At 42.4% G+C, this 16,184-nt stretch overlaps 2 protein-coding genes across 12 annotated transcripts; both read right to left on the bottom strand.

The window, feature by feature from the left end:
- Positions 1-62: 62 nt before the first annotated feature.
- Positions 63-6,117, bottom strand: racgap1 (Rac GTPase activating protein 1). The gene is made up of 16 exons (XM_087781117.1): positions 5,999-6,117; positions 5,477-5,565; positions 5,193-5,395; positions 4,915-5,054; positions 4,782-4,851; positions 4,666-4,719; positions 4,523-4,600; positions 3,287-3,404; positions 2,972-3,114; positions 2,315-2,479; positions 2,168-2,263; positions 1,801-2,105; positions 966-1,098; positions 783-906; positions 619-718; positions 63-542 (listed from the first exon to the last, which is right to left on the bottom strand). The coding sequence occupies exons 2-16, from the start codon at positions 5,559-5,561 to the stop codon at positions 467-469; spliced, it is 1,890 nt and encodes a 629-aa protein (XP_087637243.1). The 5' UTR covers positions 5,562-5,565; positions 5,999-6,117; the 3' UTR covers positions 63-466.
- A 758-nt stretch (positions 6,118-6,875) lies between these two features.
- On the bottom strand, positions 6,876-15,805 carry LOC148059053 (membrane cofactor protein-like). 11 transcript variants are annotated; one of them, XM_087782013.1, is made up of 13 exons: positions 15,440-15,805; positions 13,371-13,460; positions 13,108-13,296; positions 12,875-12,974; positions 11,331-11,404; positions 11,093-11,272; positions 10,843-11,034; positions 10,455-10,490; positions 9,475-9,537; positions 9,368-9,415; positions 8,069-8,147; positions 7,690-7,750; positions 6,876-7,534 (listed from the first exon to the last, which is right to left on the bottom strand). In XM_087782013.1, the coding sequence occupies exons 2-13, from the start codon at positions 13,456-13,458 to the stop codon at positions 7,514-7,516; spliced, it is 1,131 nt and encodes a 376-aa protein (XP_087638139.1). In that variant the 5' UTR covers positions 13,459-13,460; positions 15,440-15,805; the 3' UTR covers positions 6,876-7,513. The 11 variants fall into 11 exon arrangements, with proteins under 11 accessions (XP_087638139.1, XP_087638141.1, XP_087638138.1 ...); XM_087782015.1 differs by having other exon boundaries at positions 9,496-9,537; XM_087782012.1 differs by having other exon boundaries at positions 9,475-9,540; positions 15,440-15,804.
- Positions 15,806-16,184: the final 379 nt, after the last annotated feature.

Genomic DNA, 16,184 nt, shown 5'->3' with positions numbered 1-16,184 from the left:
AACATCCCATAATGGTTGTTAACTCAACAAGAAGAACTGCACAGAAACAAAGATGGTCCAATACAGGTTTATTTCTGCCAATTTAAATAGATAAAGTGACACAAAGCTGTGGATCAACTTCTTTTAAACCAGAATATACAAGAAAAACACTTCAATCCGCTCACAAGTTGCTTATTCAGTATCTTTTTTAACAACTATTCTTGAAACTGATTGAAGATTTAAAAGTGTTTGCAAACGTGTCGGAAGTAACAAGCCTGTTGTCATGACAACCGAGGTCAAAAAACGAGATAAAACTATTAAAAAGAAAAACATTGAAATGTTTAAAATCAGTCCTTTCACTTCTGAGTGACACATGAGCTCAAGTACTGATCGTAAAAATCACAAAACTTCATAAAAAAAACATATGATCAAACGTCCTGCAGGGGGCGCTACGACACACATGGAACGAAGAAACAACATGAAAAGTTTACTTCAGGAGAGGAGACGCAAAGAACTTCCCCTGGCGGGAAATGGCGGACGCCGACTTGCTTTTACTCCCGAACCTGGAAGAGAAACACGAGCGTGAGACACGACGGGAACACCATGAGGAGGACCACGAGGAGGAGGTCCGGCTCTCACCGAGGGGTCAGGCTGGACATCACGCGCTGGGACAGGGAGCTGGACGAGGGGGTCTTGACCAGCTGGTGCTCCGGGGTGGTCAGGGGTCCCAGGATACTCACTGAAACACACGCTTGGACGTGAGTTCAAACTCACCGACGAGCGTCAGGATCGCAAACACTCACTGTGTCCGGGCGTGTAACAGTTGGCGTTCTCGAAGACCAGGTTCTCCCGGTTCAGGTTCTCCTTGTCCGCCGTCACAAACTGAGCCCAGTAGCTGGACGGCAGAGCGAGCAGACGCTCCACCACCTGAGGGGACGTCGGCGCCGAGTCAGACTCGTGATCGTACGACGGAATCAAAGCTTCACCTTGGGCTGGCGCTTGGTGTCCTGCAGCATGGTCATGGGGTCGGGGTCGGGGATGGCGTGACCCACGATGGTCGGGCCGAACACCCGGGCCAGGTTGCTGGCGTTCATCTTTGTTACTCTGCTGTCGGCGACCCTGGAGGAGACACGAGCGGCGTCAACGTTTTCTACTCGTGTAGTCGAGGCTCGTAACCGTCGTGTAACCGGTTACATGCAGTCGCACTATACAACCACCAGAGGGTCCCGTCTCCATTCAAACACCTTCGATTAGATCAATAATTCCTCTGGAGATCTTATCTTATTACAGCAAAGTCCAAGAACCACTTTAAATACTTTATTATAGCATAACTAAAAAAACACAGAACTTCATTTACCATATTTTCTAGACTATAAGGAGCATTTAAAACTCTTTAGAAGTAGTATCTTATAGGTTTTGTGTATTAATACTGGTATGACTCACTGACCTTGAACTGATTTTTTATAAAAATAATAAAAAGGTTGGTCAAAGCATCGTAGTATTACTTGGCGAGTCTGTGGTATTACTTCGTGAACGGTAGTACTATAGAGCCTCGTGGAGGAAGCTCACTACACATGTATTCTGTTATTTACGAACAACGTAAAACATGCATTAGTACTTAAGCGTTCTCAAAAGCTTGTGAGTCGTTGCGATCAAAGTCTCAAAACTTTATTGACACCAAAGTCGACCGTCTGAGTCACATGACCAAAACCCGCGCTCCTCATTGGTCGACGGCAGCTCGGGGTCACTTGCATGTTTATATTGGTGAGAAAAAGATGGTTTTGACCGTCATGATGCGTCATCTACTGGTCGGTGTCTCACCTCTGCAGGTGCAGCGCCAGGAAGGCCAGCGTGTCTCTGTTGGGCTGCGGCAGGTCAGCGACCGTCTGGTACATCTGAGCCTTGCTGTTGTCGTCGTCCGTCACTTCGGCCGCTTCCATGAAGGCCCGGTTCAGCCTGAAGGTCAGCAGCGGCTCCTTCAGGTTCCTCAGGAAGTCCTTCAGCAGGCCGGTGATGGCGTGGATGTCGTCCACCTTGCTCAGGACCGGGATGGTTTTGCTGCGCAGGAACTTCTCCTTCAGGTCCTTCACGGTCCGGTCGGCGCCGGAGCGACGGTACAGGCCGTCCTGGAGGGAACGCTGGGTTTTAACAAAACCTCCGTCATCTACGGGTCTCTTCTTCTTCTCACCTCCTGCAGGCCTCTCTGATCGATCTCGCTGACGCAGTGGACCACCAGAGGGGGGATCATGGGGGAGGTCTCGGGAACATAGTTGGCCAGAGTGCCCTGCAAACACACCGTCAGCACCGGGGGGTTAAACAGGGGGGTCACACCCACCTCTCCGATCTTCACGGGCGTGGCACACGGGTTGGGGATGCAGGGCAGCGGGCAGCGACTCTGGCACTCCGGGTGAGAGACCACCCTGCAGTCCCGGCACTTCAGGGAGATCTTCCCGAACTTGATCCTCTTTCCACACGGCACGCACGACTCAGGCTTGATGACCTTTGGGCGGAGAAGGTCAAAGCTGGTCAAGAAAACAAGTTCTGAAATCAACTAGAGGTTCGATGCATCAGTTCATCTCCAGGAAGTTCGTTCTTGGTGTTTTTCCAGATTACCATCTGGATCCAGAAACCCTTTGAAGGATTCTTCATTCTCTTTGTAATAAAACTGCAGCGTCTTCTTTACGCCAATAGTGTGTTGTCAGAGAACAGCTACTGCCCCCTGCTGTTCAGTTGAGCATCCATCAATTATATCTGAGTTACTATAATAAAGAGACAAAGTTCAAAATACTATTTGCAATAAAATTGAGTTTAGAGACAATTTTAAACACATTTTTATCTTAACATTACATTAGTTCACTGAAAACAGTCTCTTAAATCCTGCACTGAAACGTCACTTATATATTGAATGTATATTAATTAGAAAAAAGAGATAAAATCTTGCTCATCATGTGTTCTACTACACAACTGTACCACGTTTTTCAGTTTAACTCACCGTTTTGGACACGAAGTCGTGCGGACGGACGGTGCCGCCGCGCTGTGGTGTGCTCGGAGCAGCTCTCCTCTCTGGCTGAGGAACACTCGGGAGTTTGAAGGCCTCCTCGGAGGTGACCGAGGCGGAGTCCCAGTCCTGAACCGCTGCTCATCACACACACACATCAGCACAGTTGAGTTAAACACACTTAAAAAAAAAACATTAAAAAGGTTCATAAGAATTTTCTTAAAGAGTGAAACTCAATACGTTTTATTTCTGATCACATGACCTTGAGATAAAGAGGTTTTTGGCAAAAGCAAATGAACGGAGACTCACCGGTCCTTCTGCGGCTGCGGGTCCAGTACGGGACCGTCTCAATGGTGGAGACGGCCTCAACGGGTCCCCCGTCAGCGGGAACCGTCACGGTGGTCTTGGTCACCAGAGTCTCGTTCGCCTGGAATTAAAATAAAAGAAATTGTGAAACGATACAGTATCGATATTTTACAGCAATGTATAGATAATTAAAAATATTTTTTTTACTTCAAGTAATTTTTTTTTTGTTTTATAGATAAGATTTATATGTCGACAGTTTCTAAAATTAAATTATTTTTTTTTAATTAACATGCAAATATTCACAGTGCTTGTTCATTTTTGTGTTGAAATTAAATTCCCTGCCACCAGATGGCCACAGCCATCACGTCCTCTGCAGCTAAAAGGAACAATCAAATCCTCGCAATGACTGAGGACCAGAGGATACAGTGACTCCAGCAGATTTTAAAGCTTATGTTTGGACATATTTTGGTTTGAAAACAAATGAAAGCAGTTACAACTTCGTCAAGAGTCGTGTGGTCTGTAAATATTACAACACCAGAGTCAAGTACTGGACAATACTACACATATATACTTGTTACTACACTATCACAACATCAGAGTCAAGTACTGGACAATACTACACATATATACTTGTTACTACACTATCACAACACCAGAGTCAAGTACTGGACAATACTACACATATATACTTGTTACTACACTATCACAACATCAGAGTCAAGTACTCGACAATACTACACATATATACTTGTTACTACACTATCACAACATCAGAGTCAAGTACTCGACAATACTACACATATATACTTATTACTACACTATCACAACACCAGAGTCAAGTACTGGACAATACTACACATATATACTTGTTACTACACTATCACGATACATTTTATTGTTGACCCTGTATCCAACACTATATCAAATATACGCATCGCCACATTCTTGCCAAGGGATCTAGAGAGCTATGACTGAGGACGAGAGGATACAGTGACTCCAGAAGCTTTTAAAACTGATGTTTGGACATAATTTGGTTTGAAAACAAATTAAAGCAGTTATGACTTCGTCAAGAGTCATGTGGTCTGTAAATACTACAACACCAGAGTCAAGTACTCAACAATACTACAAATGTATCCTTGAAATACATCTTAGCGTTGACCCCGTTTTGCAACCGGTTCCCTTCCAATACACACCTCTATAAAACAATGTTTCTGCTTCGGTTATAGTAGAGACACTCACCCGATCTGCCGTCAGGCCGGTGGACCGAGACCTCTTCGATGTGCGTTGTGGACCGTCCACCATAGCCCTGGACGAGCGCTGAAGACAACAAGACAAAAGGTTTAATTCCTCAACAGACAAAGGCAGTGATCAACAAACCATACTCTCTTCTCTCGCTTCTTCAGTCGCATTGTCCTCACGTTGGACGAGTCCCAGTCCTGTCACACATTAGGTTGAGACAGCGAAGGATAAAGAAGGTCCTGGTGCCGCTCACACTCACCAGAGAGTCGTCGGTCTTGTCGTAGCTGATGTCGGACAAGATGGAGGCGGATTCATCGATGGTGGTCAGTCTGAAAAAAAATCCTCAGGTGAGACGAGATGTTTCGTTTTAGGAGCAGAGTTTGGAGTCCGACCTGTGGCTGGTGTTCATGTTGGCCGCGGCCGGAGCGTTGGTGCCGAGGAAGGCCAGAGCGGAACGCTGCTCCGCGCTCAGCTGGATGCTGTTGGACCCGTCGCTGGTCAGAAGGTCCCGGATGAGCTGGATCTGTCGGTCCTGGAGACGAAGCAGCGAGTTTAAGGGTTACTTAAGGTTGAAATCCACGGCCTTTTAATGCGGTTTGACATTAAATTCAGTCAGTTTTGTGAAGTTTCAGCAGGTATTTAACACGAGCTACTGGACTTATAGTCGTACCAGCTTCTCGCAGTCGGCCTCCGCCTTCTGCCGCCGCCGGATCTCCACGTCCACCTGGTTGCGAGCGTGCTTCAGCTTCACCTCCAGGGCGCCGCGCTCCGTCTCGGCTTTGGTGAGGACCTCCTTACAGGAGCCCAGATCCTGCTCGGACCTCAACCACTGACGCCGACAACTCTCGAAGTTCTCCGCCATCTGGATGAAGCCTGAGGCAGACGAGATGTACGATGTATTTATGTTCATTATTTGGCTCATATTTAGTTGGTAGATGTGATTTAGGAACTCACTGGGCTCCACGCTATGATTGAGAAGCTCCACCTGCGTCAAGAGTTTGTCGTATAAACCCTGAAGGTCCATCACTGCGGTGTCCATGTTTCTGCAGGAGGATTTCAATGCTTCATGAAAAACAAGCAGGTTTGGATCAAGTGACATCAAAGGTTATATCTTTAAGGGGTTTGTGTATTTTACTGTCAAAATGGAGCATTTTAAGTTTTTTTGTTGTTGTTTCTCTTCTCCTCTTCACTTTAAATATCTCTCTATTCAATATCATACTTTTACTTCCGTTTGTTCAAAATCACACTTAAGAAATATGTTTTTGGCACATAAACATCACAAACAGATCATACAGAAGACAATCTCTAGCCGTTCCTTCGAGTTAAAATGTCAACAGAAAAGTAAATGATCAATTGAAAGTCACATTAATATCAATAGTTAACCGACTAAACCGCTACACACTCAAGCTAACATTAGCATCGTTTGATCTCACCGCCTAAATGTTCCAAAAACATAATCTTAAGTATTTCACTTACTTGACAACGACTGTTATCGGTTAAATGAATAACTCGTGTTCCAAACGTCGTCTTCTTTTATTAGTTATGTTCATAAAACTGTGCTTTAAGTCGAGCCTCCTCCTCCCTGTCGGTGGAGTGCGCCTTGCAGTTCAAATGTTGCCCGTCGACCAATCACAGACGAGTATTCTTATTTCGGGTTTCCGGTGGCACTTTCAGAATTAACCAACCTTTCGGCGTAAACAACGCACAATAACTTAATAAGAATATAATTATATACACAAATTAAAAAAGTTATTCGTCAATTTGTTTATTAAAGTGAAATACACTAATTATAATATTAAATATATAGGAGATAAAAAGGTTCGCTTCATTACACACTTCCGGCTAGATATTTCAAAATAAGATCAAGTACAAAGGGCCCACTGTGAGAAGTGGAAAAGTAACGGTCAAGTGTTTATTATGACGTCAGGAAACGGTCGTGAAAACACTTGCCGGTCAGTTTTATTTATGAATTTGGAAATGTGTGCGTTTATTTTCCGACTGGTAATGAGAAATAACTGTCATTTTACCGAAACCAACCATCAGAAACAACGTTATGATAGAAAGAAAAAAAGAATTCTCGTTCGTAAACTGGTCAAAATAGGATTTTGTATTGTACTGATCACGTATATATGTTTCTTAATTGCACCTCTTTAATACATATTAGTAACCAATAGCAACAACTGCAAATCAAATAAGCAAAAGTAAATGGAGCGTGAACAAACTTTACAAAAATGTTTAAGTCAACATAACCAATTCAAATAAGCATCATTAAGGACATTAAATAGAAGTTCATTAAAAAAAAAAAATACAAATAAAATTGCCCCTTGTGTGATAGAACCAATCAAACCACAAAGACTGTGAAGTGGGGTTTTATTTTCACATCCACGTACAGCTAAACAAAGCAGTCAAACAAATGACCAATAAATACATGTTAAGAGACGAAAGCCTTCACTTATGAGCGGATCTCAAACGAGTAAGAAGTGCCTCAGTTTAACAATAAGTAATAATAATAATAATAATAATAATAATCTATTTATATAGTATAGCGCCTTTCTAGTGCATTTCGTATTTACCGTCCTTTTAATTTTTATACCAACAATTAGGAACATTCATTGTCAAATGTATCTATGGTTTGGTCAGATGTGTTTTTAATTCAACAGTCCTGGTTATTCAGTCGTAATAAACGTTATTATTGTTCCAATACTGATCGACACTTAAAGAGTCAATAACTAAATAAAGTTTTTCAATCCGTGAAGCAGCTGCAGGATTAAAGGCAACAGTAACAACGTCAAGCTCGTGTTAAACACTGCCCCCTTCTGGACGTAAGCCATAAATGCAGCTACGCTACGAATATGCGTTTGTAAGGTTGTCGTGCGATTCTCTCACGGAAAGCTGAGTAGACAGAATAATGACATGATTTCCGATGAACGCCGGTATATTCGTGGCCATTCTCCGGGAAAAGGAAGCGCAGTCACGTCCAGAACTGCTGCATCAACATGACTCCGCTTGCCGCTGTATGAGAGGAAATAAAGTTGTTCAATCTCAAATCTTCACGTTTCATCTGGCGTGAAAGCGACACGACAAGAGGTCATGGGTTTGAATCCCGTTCGTCAAAAATCATCAGCCGAAATCCACCCAACCCAATCGTCGTGTGTCGGCGATCTTACCGAAAGGTCGACAGTCTCTCGTTCTTCGACGCCCTCAAGGACATAGTTATTTTTCCGAGAGCTGAAATCCAACAACGAGTCGTTTAAAATCTTTCCTTCAGGTGTTCAGAGAGAGGAGGAGGAGGAGGAGGAGCCGGAAAGTGAAGCCCAGCAGAGCAAGAGTGAGACGAGGTCGGCGTTCACGGCGACGAAGAATCTTCTTCGACTCAAATCGATGTTTTTAAACATGTGTTTTTAATGCTTCTACGAGGTGGAAACTAACTTTAGTGATGGTCTCGCTGCTTGTTATGAAGACGACAGAGATCTTATCTCGACAGGATGAAAGAAGCAGAAGAGCCGCTCGGCACCCAAGAGGAGAAGAAGCGAGTCAAGCTTTTACCCGACGTTTTTCCTGATGAACACTGGGAATCCACCGTAATAGCATCCGAAGAACGAGACGATGGCGATGACGGCCAGGACTACAACGAGGAGACAGAGGTTATCGTGAAGACACATCCAGATCACAGCCTTTCTGTGCCGCCGTGGCGGGATTCAAACCCACAACCCAAAAGTCATCCCTGACCTCCGAGTCAGCCGCGTCGATGAGCCGATGAAGCTGGTTCCCAGTAGGTGGCGCTCTCCGATTAAAAAATGTAAGGTTTCTTAAGGTATTTATTAAAGAGAGCGCCACCTAGTGGTCACTGAGAGGACGACGACGACCTTGTGACGCTTCATCAGCTCGTGAGCAACACAACGTGAAGTCAATAGACAAAGGAGGGTGTGGCAGGATAGAGAAAACAGTTTATACGATAACATCTAATTTCCTTTTCAACACAATAGTGACTGGTCTCTCCAGGCGACGATGACATCATCGCTTCTCCCTCTGAGTTCCGGTTCTATTGAGTCCATTCAGAAGCAGTTTTGATGGTGAAAGAAGGTTCTGCAGCTGCTCACTGATCTACAGTGTTGGGCAAGTTACTTTTAAATAGCAACTTAGTTATAGTTACTCCTTTCAAAAGTTACTTGGTTACTTTAAGTTACTTCCAAAGTAACTAGTTACCAGGGAGAGAAACTTTTTTGTAATCAAGCGAGAAGTTTATGAACCAGTATAAGTTTAGATTAGAAGGGAAAAATAAATAACCATAAATTAAATAAACAAATACAAAAATCAAATCAAAAGGCCTTAAGAAACAAAACCACAAATTAAACTTTTATGTCTTATCGCCTGAAAAACAGCTTTTTTTTTCTTTTAATGCAACTTTTGTAAACATACGTTTTCTGTGGTTTAATTTTCCAGTGAATTAATACAGTGTTTCGCGTATCACGTCCTTGAACGCACCATAGCGATCCCATCGTCCTTGAATGCATCGTTTAACCATCGTTCATTCATTTTCAAGGAGCGATAAAATAAGGTTCTAATCATCCATCGTTCGCACGTGAAAATAGATAATAATTAAAATTTAAATTCACAATTTTCCAATGTTAGCATAAGCAGTAATAACCCTGTTTAAATCACAGTAATAATGAACATATTTGACTGTAATGTGTTACATAATAACGTTTTACTCCCAACACTGTTGATTTCTGACGAATGTAAACAGAAACCATCAACGGCCACAAACCGTTGACACAAAAGAGAAGTTTTTTAAAACTTTGCCGTGACATCATCAACAAAACAATACTTCCTGGTTGAACTCACCGCCTAAAGCGATACCAAGGCCCAAGGACCAGGTGTTGGGGGCCTCGCCTGCAACACAGAGAGTCACACGACAACGCCACGTCAAAGAGAGGAGTCAAGAAACTCACCTGTAGGGGGCGTAGTTTTACCTGTAGGGGGCGTAGTTTCACCTGTAGGGGGCGTCGTTTCACCTGCTGGGAAATCAAAAGCAACAGTGAGACATGTTGTCGGAGGAGACTCTGCTGCTGTTGACATGAAAACAACGCGTGAGAACCTCGTCTCTGCTCCGACCGTGGGATGATTGCTGGTCTCGGACTACAATTAAGTTTCTCCGGGCGGACAGCGTGGACGCAAACGTGTTCGTGACGCTGATCCTTCAGTGACTGACGGTGATGGAAACGTTTATCAATACAAACCGTATTTATCGGTCAAATTTAACAATGGCTGCCTCAATGTTTTTTCTATTGCTTGTTGTTATCTTTGGCACTGGCAAAATATTTGAATGTCTTTTCCCATGGCTACCCAGTCACATGATCGTCTCGGTGTCGCATGATTGGCTGAAGGTTTGATGAAGTAACTCTTTGTCCTTTTGGCATTTGTAAGTAAGTAAGTCATTTTTATTTGTATAGCGCTTTTCCAGACCAGGGTCAGAAAGCGCTTAAACAATCAAAACAATATTCAATAAAGTATACATTTTAAAGGTCAAGATAAAACTGATAACACAACAGGAGTTCCCAAAAATCAAGGAAAAGCCTGAACAAATAGAAACGTCTTAAGATGTTTCTTAAAGGAGTCAGTAGATCCATCAAGAGCAAAGAGAGAGGAAGATCGTTCCAAAGCTTAGGATTTATCTCCTCTGGTCCTGAACCGTGTGCTACTTTAACAACATTTTATACTTCATTTTAAAAGCCACGAATTAAAAAATTCTACATTTGTAAAATTTAGTTTTGGATTTGTGTTATAAAACGATTAAACTACGTGTGTAAAAAAAACAGTTCCAACATTTAAATCAACAATAATCGCAGCTTCTTTGGGCCAGTCAACATAATACTGAAGGAGAATCGAACGACAACGAGAATCACTTGGATTAAAACACGATGTTACCCACCTGGCGTAACCGTGGTGGGCGAGCGCGTCGTCTTCACTGCACAAACAATTACAATTTCGTTACTTAACGGCGCGGCGAGAGGGAAGTACGTTTGTTTGCGCCGCAGGAGTAAAAAGATGAAAGATATGAAGATTGAAGTCGATGCAGCCGAAACACAGACCAGATCAAGCTCTTGAGTCAAGAGTTAAGGTCAAAGGTCAATCAAGCATGCTGCCGCAGTGATGAGTTCACTAAGAGGGAGTGAGTCCAAGAGAGGGTCATTTATCGTGTTTAGTCGGTGAAGAGAAATTTTAAAGTATCTTATCGCAGACTGAGCAGCACAACAGAGTTAACACAATTTAAACCAACACAATAAATAGTAGGCGTGGCGACACGTCAACACACTCACCGGTGGGGGTCTCACGTCGACAGGAAGGGATCTCCGCCGACCACCGACTGTTGATGCCACAGATCAGGTTTGAAGATCCCAGCAGCTTGAACCCCTGGCTGCAGGTGACGGTCACGCTGGCCCGGTGTCTGTGCGGAGGCCGCGACCCCCTCACGTCCGCGTTATCCACGTCCAGGTCCGGACAGCTGACCACTGCGCTGGGCAGACGCCGCCATCAGAGACGCCACAGAAACAGACGAGCGGCACTCACGTGGACAGAGCGGCGGCGCAGGCTTGAAGGTCTTGTCCTCGGAACACGAGCTGGACCTGGATCCGTTCAGATCGTGGTCCTTCAGACACTGGTACTGGATGGTTTCGCCGAACTTGTATTTCTCTTTGATCGGGCCGTAGGTGGCGTTCTTAGGCGTAGGCGGCGGATTGCAATCCACCGCTGTCAAGACGGAGGTCGTGAGACGCCTGAGGTCATGTGACATGTGCAGCTGACCAACCTTCACACACGGGCGGGTGCGGCGTCCAGTCTCCGTTGTCACACGAGAGTTCAGCCGTTCCATATCTGTTGAAGCTGAGAACACATGAAGGGAACAAATGTTGGTCAAAGATAACAAACTTAATAAGAATTAGAAAACTGAACCAAAGCAGCTTCACATCTAAAAAAAAAATTAAATGATAAAAAAAGCCTATTTTATAGCTGACTTAGGTCAGTCTGTCAAACTGAGCCTGAGAAACCTGGGTGTTGTATTTGATAAAGACATGTCTCTTGTTCAACACTGCAGAAAACTGACCAGAAACTGTTTCCTTCAACTGAGAAAAATCTCTAAACTTAGGAAAATGTTGTCACAACATGATCTGGATCTTATAATCCATGCGTTTGTTTCTTCTCGTCTGGACTATTGTAACAGTTTGTTTTCATGTCTTAACAAGAAGGATGTGTCTCGTCTGCAGTTGATACAAAACTCTGCAGCGAGAATTCTGACCCGCTCTAGTAGAAGAACTCACATTTCTCCGATCCTTAAAACTCTTCACTGGCTTCCAGTTTCTTTCAGGATCAACTTTAAAATTCTGGTTCTTACTTTCAGATCTATTCATGGTCAGGCTCCTCCTTACATCACTGATCTGATCCAGCCTTACACCCCAGCTCGGGCTCTGAGGTCTGTGGATCAGAATCTACTTATGGTTCCATGCACACGGCTCAGGACCAGAGGAGAGAAATCTTTTCAGGCTGTTGCTCCTAAGCTTTGGAACGATCTTCTCTCTCTTTGCTCTTGATGGATCTACTGACTCCTTTAAGAAACATCTTAAGACGTTTCTATTTGTTCAGGCTTTTCCTTGAATTTCTCGAACTCCTGTGTTGTTCTCGGTGTTGTCTTGATCTTTGAAGTATGTACTGTTTTGAGTATTGTTTTGATTGTTTAAGCGCTTTGTGACCCTGGTCTCGAAAAGCGCTATATAAATAAATATTACTTACTTACTTACTTACTTATATAATAAGCTCATTTCAAAAGAGTAACAAAGTCAACTTCCTCTTTTAAAAACACAGAGTTTAAGTCAAACAAAACACAAAGAAATGATAGAAATGGGAAAAGATAAACTTTCTTATCAATTTGTTTACAAGTATAACATTTTGGGATTTTAAACAGATGCTCAAATAAAAGTAAAACATGATCGTCACGCCTCCCTCTCTGTACACTTTCCAATAGAGTTACGTTTTTAATTTTAATACAAATCTATTATTTGTGTTGTTCTTTATTAGTGTTTATGACCCCCCCGACCCCCCCAACACTTTTGTACTTCTGTAGTGTGTGCATGTGTACTAGTGTTTATTGTTTCCGATATATTTATTATTATTTTATTACTGTTTCAATGTAATGATTATTAATCTAGTATCATTCATTTTTTTGTTTTGCTATTTTAATCCTATTTATTGTTTGTTTTTACACAAAGTGTTTTTTGTATGTTTTGTCTTTTTCTTCTAGTGAACTGATCTAGTGACAGATTTCCCCTAAAAAGCATCTTATCCGAGGACGTGACTCACCCGACATTACAGCGGACGGAGGCTTTATCTCCGTGCTGGACCCCTCTGGAGACGTCAATGTTGCCGTTTAAAAGAGTTGGAGGAGCGCCGCAGTATTTTCCTGAAAATAATAAACATTAGGTCTGGACAGACGGTCTTGTGGTGCTCGGCATGCTGGGAAGTTAACCACTCAAAAATATGAGTTTTTTCTGATTAACATGCTAAAAAAAAAAAAAGAGGTACAAAATCTTTACTGTCGCACTGCAGCGTCAGAGCACTCCAGCTCCCGGCCGTGCAGGTGATAAATCGACTTCCTTCGCCCCCCTCGTAACCATAGACGCACTCAAACGTGGCTCTGGTGCCGTTCGGGAACGAATCCAGAACGATGTCTTTGTCCTTCAAATTCATGTTGGGTCCCGAGAGAGGTTTGGGGCAGTCTTGAGCTGTCGGGGGGGGGGGGGAAATGAATGAATGAATTTAGACACCAAACCACGAGCGTCTCGTCCTGGTCACTCACCCAGCACTACAGAGGCCGGTCCAAGACTGATGGACACGAGAAGGTAGAACGTGGCAGCTCTGGACGCTGAGTCACGTGACTGGAGCATCTCTGTGGAAACCATACGGCAGTTAAAAAATATACATCCAGATGTTTGTCACAATAACGTATTGGGCTCGCTAGCCAGGCAAGCTAACTCTCCAATCAGCTAAACGTTTCCCAAAAAACTCCACAGCGTGTTGAGGATTACTTATGTAGTTTAATGGTAATTTCGTGAAACTGTAAAGACGGTACAAACATAAGGCAGGTATTAATAAAGCTAAACAGTAAGCATACAACGGTAAATCTATAATCCAACACATGGAAAATAAAGATAATACTTAGACGTTGCTTTAACAAACAAGAAGATGAAGAACTAGATCTTAATGGAAGAGCTGATCAAACTGTTGTTCCTGCATGCTCTCTACGTGAATAATGTGCAGGTGACTTCCAGTCACTTAACTAGCAGCCCCTCCCTTAGAGCATTCCCTCTTAAAGGTACAGACACGTATCCCACACACGTTAAGAACAACATACCCTTTCAATGCCAGGGGCAGAACAGTATCGATCGACAGATTTTTTATTTCCCTATTAAATCACATTTCAATTTTTTAACTAATTATTCAGAGCATTTGTTCATTTTTGTGTTGCAATTAAACTTCTGGCCTCTAGATGGCAGCAGTCATTACGTCCTCTGCAGCTAAATGAACATTGAAATCCTGCGAGATCCAGGCGATGACTGAGGACGAGAGGATACAGTGACTCCAGCTGCTTTTAAAGCTGATGTTTGGACATATTTTGGTTTGAAAACAAATGAAAGTAGTTACGACTTCGTCAAGAGTCATGTGGTCTGTAAATACTACAACACCAGAGTCAAGTACTGGACAATACTACACATATATACTTGTTACTACACTATCACTATATATTGTATCGTTGTTCCTGTATCGTGATACACACAAGTAGAAAACAACAATGGATAACTCACACCAGAGAGTAGATTTATATGGAGATATTCATTTTTAAGTAACTATAGTTTTAGTAGAGAGCAAAATAATTTTTATTTATAGATTGTAGTTTTACTCATCGTATTTTTAGTTAGATCTCATAAATATTTTTGCTTGAGTTAAAAAGAGATCCAGCAGCTAATTTCATTCTCGTGATTTTCATTGTGTATAACACACAGTTAAACTGTTTTTCTCGTGACTTCACACACACACACACACACACACACACACACACACACACACACACACACACACACACACACACACACACACACACACACACACACACACACACACACACACAAAAGAAAGAAAATGAGCAACAACCAACTGTCTTTCTTAATGTTTGTTTTTATAGCACGAGTGTTCAAAGATGCTAGACTGTAATTACTTTAAACTCAGTGATTTTACAATATAATGACATTGTTGTACTGTACACACATTTCAGAGTGTAATTAAACCTTACACACACACACACACACACACACACACACACACACACCCCCACACACACACCCCCCCACACACACACACGTGAGAAACACAAGAAAACCAAAGTAAGTCAAGTTTAATCGACACTAAGTTAATACTGAACAGACATTCTTGTGAAAACCAAACATTAACTGAAGGCTATGAACTTTGTGTCAGTTCGCATATTTCCGAAAGGTCATTTTTGCAGACTCACATGTGTTTAGAGTCAAAATACAAAACTTAATCTCCTCCAAACTCACAACACAACACGTCTCTCTTGAAGCTCAGATAAAACATTTAATAGTTCATGTTTTATGAAGAAACATCTAAACACAGACATCCTCTCATTGACAAGATCGTCTTGTTGAAGTTGAGAGAATCACCATTAATATAATAATAATAATAATATAATTGTGTCATCGTTTCTTACAATGTCGCACATTTTAATAATAAATCGCCCAAAAATACGACGTGACGATAAGCAGCTAGCATGCTAACTGGCTAACAGTGTAAACACACGTCGAGTCATGTGACCAGGAACACTTTCACGGAATATTAGAAATAAAGTCTTACCAGACTGTGTGTGTAGACAGAAGAAGTCTGTGGTGGTTTAGAAAGTCCTCTCGCGGAAGAAGATCTTCCATAGAGCTCCAGGAAAAGGGCTGAACTTCACAAGAAAGCCTCTCGGAGCCCAGTCATGACGTCACACAAACACATATCAAAGACCTCGAACGTTTAATAAAAAATACATCATTTTCTTTAATAAAATACGCCTACAATTAAAATGTAGAGTGACGACACATGAAGAGTTTGGTTTCCTTTTTTTTAGCTGGTTTCACTACCAATAATTTACGAACGTTTTTGTCACAATATTTCACGAATATTATTTTAAAATAGATGTTAAAATAAAAGTTAGGGTGTGACAGTGGATTCATCTCAGAGTGAGCCTGGCCACAGGGTGGAGGCTACTTCCGCTATTTTTTGTGTGTGTCAATTTCCGAGAACAGAGTGAAAGATGTTCAGATAACATTTCTCTTTATTTTCGGATTTCGGATTTCGGATAAAGTATTTACCAAAAAACAAACAAAAAACCTTACTAGGGTTGAAAATGCCCAGAAGTGTCGAGGATGTAGAGGATGAACAGAAACAAATGTGGATGAGTGACAAAAACATTTGTGTATTTGAGCAAATCTTCAGTCAAGACGATTCTGAATTGTTGATTTAAAGCCGAGTGACTGTAGACAAATAAAACCATAGCAATATATAAAATATATGCGGTAAGTGGCGGTGATCTGGCGGCCTCTGTTGGCCAAAAATC

This window comes from Callionymus lyra, chromosome 19, assembly GCF_982586985.1.
Source record: "Callionymus lyra chromosome 19, fCalLyr1.hap1.1, whole genome shotgun sequence".
NCBI classification, from domain to species: domain Eukaryota; kingdom Metazoa; phylum Chordata; class Actinopteri; order Syngnathiformes; family Callionymidae; genus Callionymus; species Callionymus lyra.
Note: the sequence above shows the minus strand (reverse complement) of the source record. Positions and strands in the feature narration are given on the sequence as shown.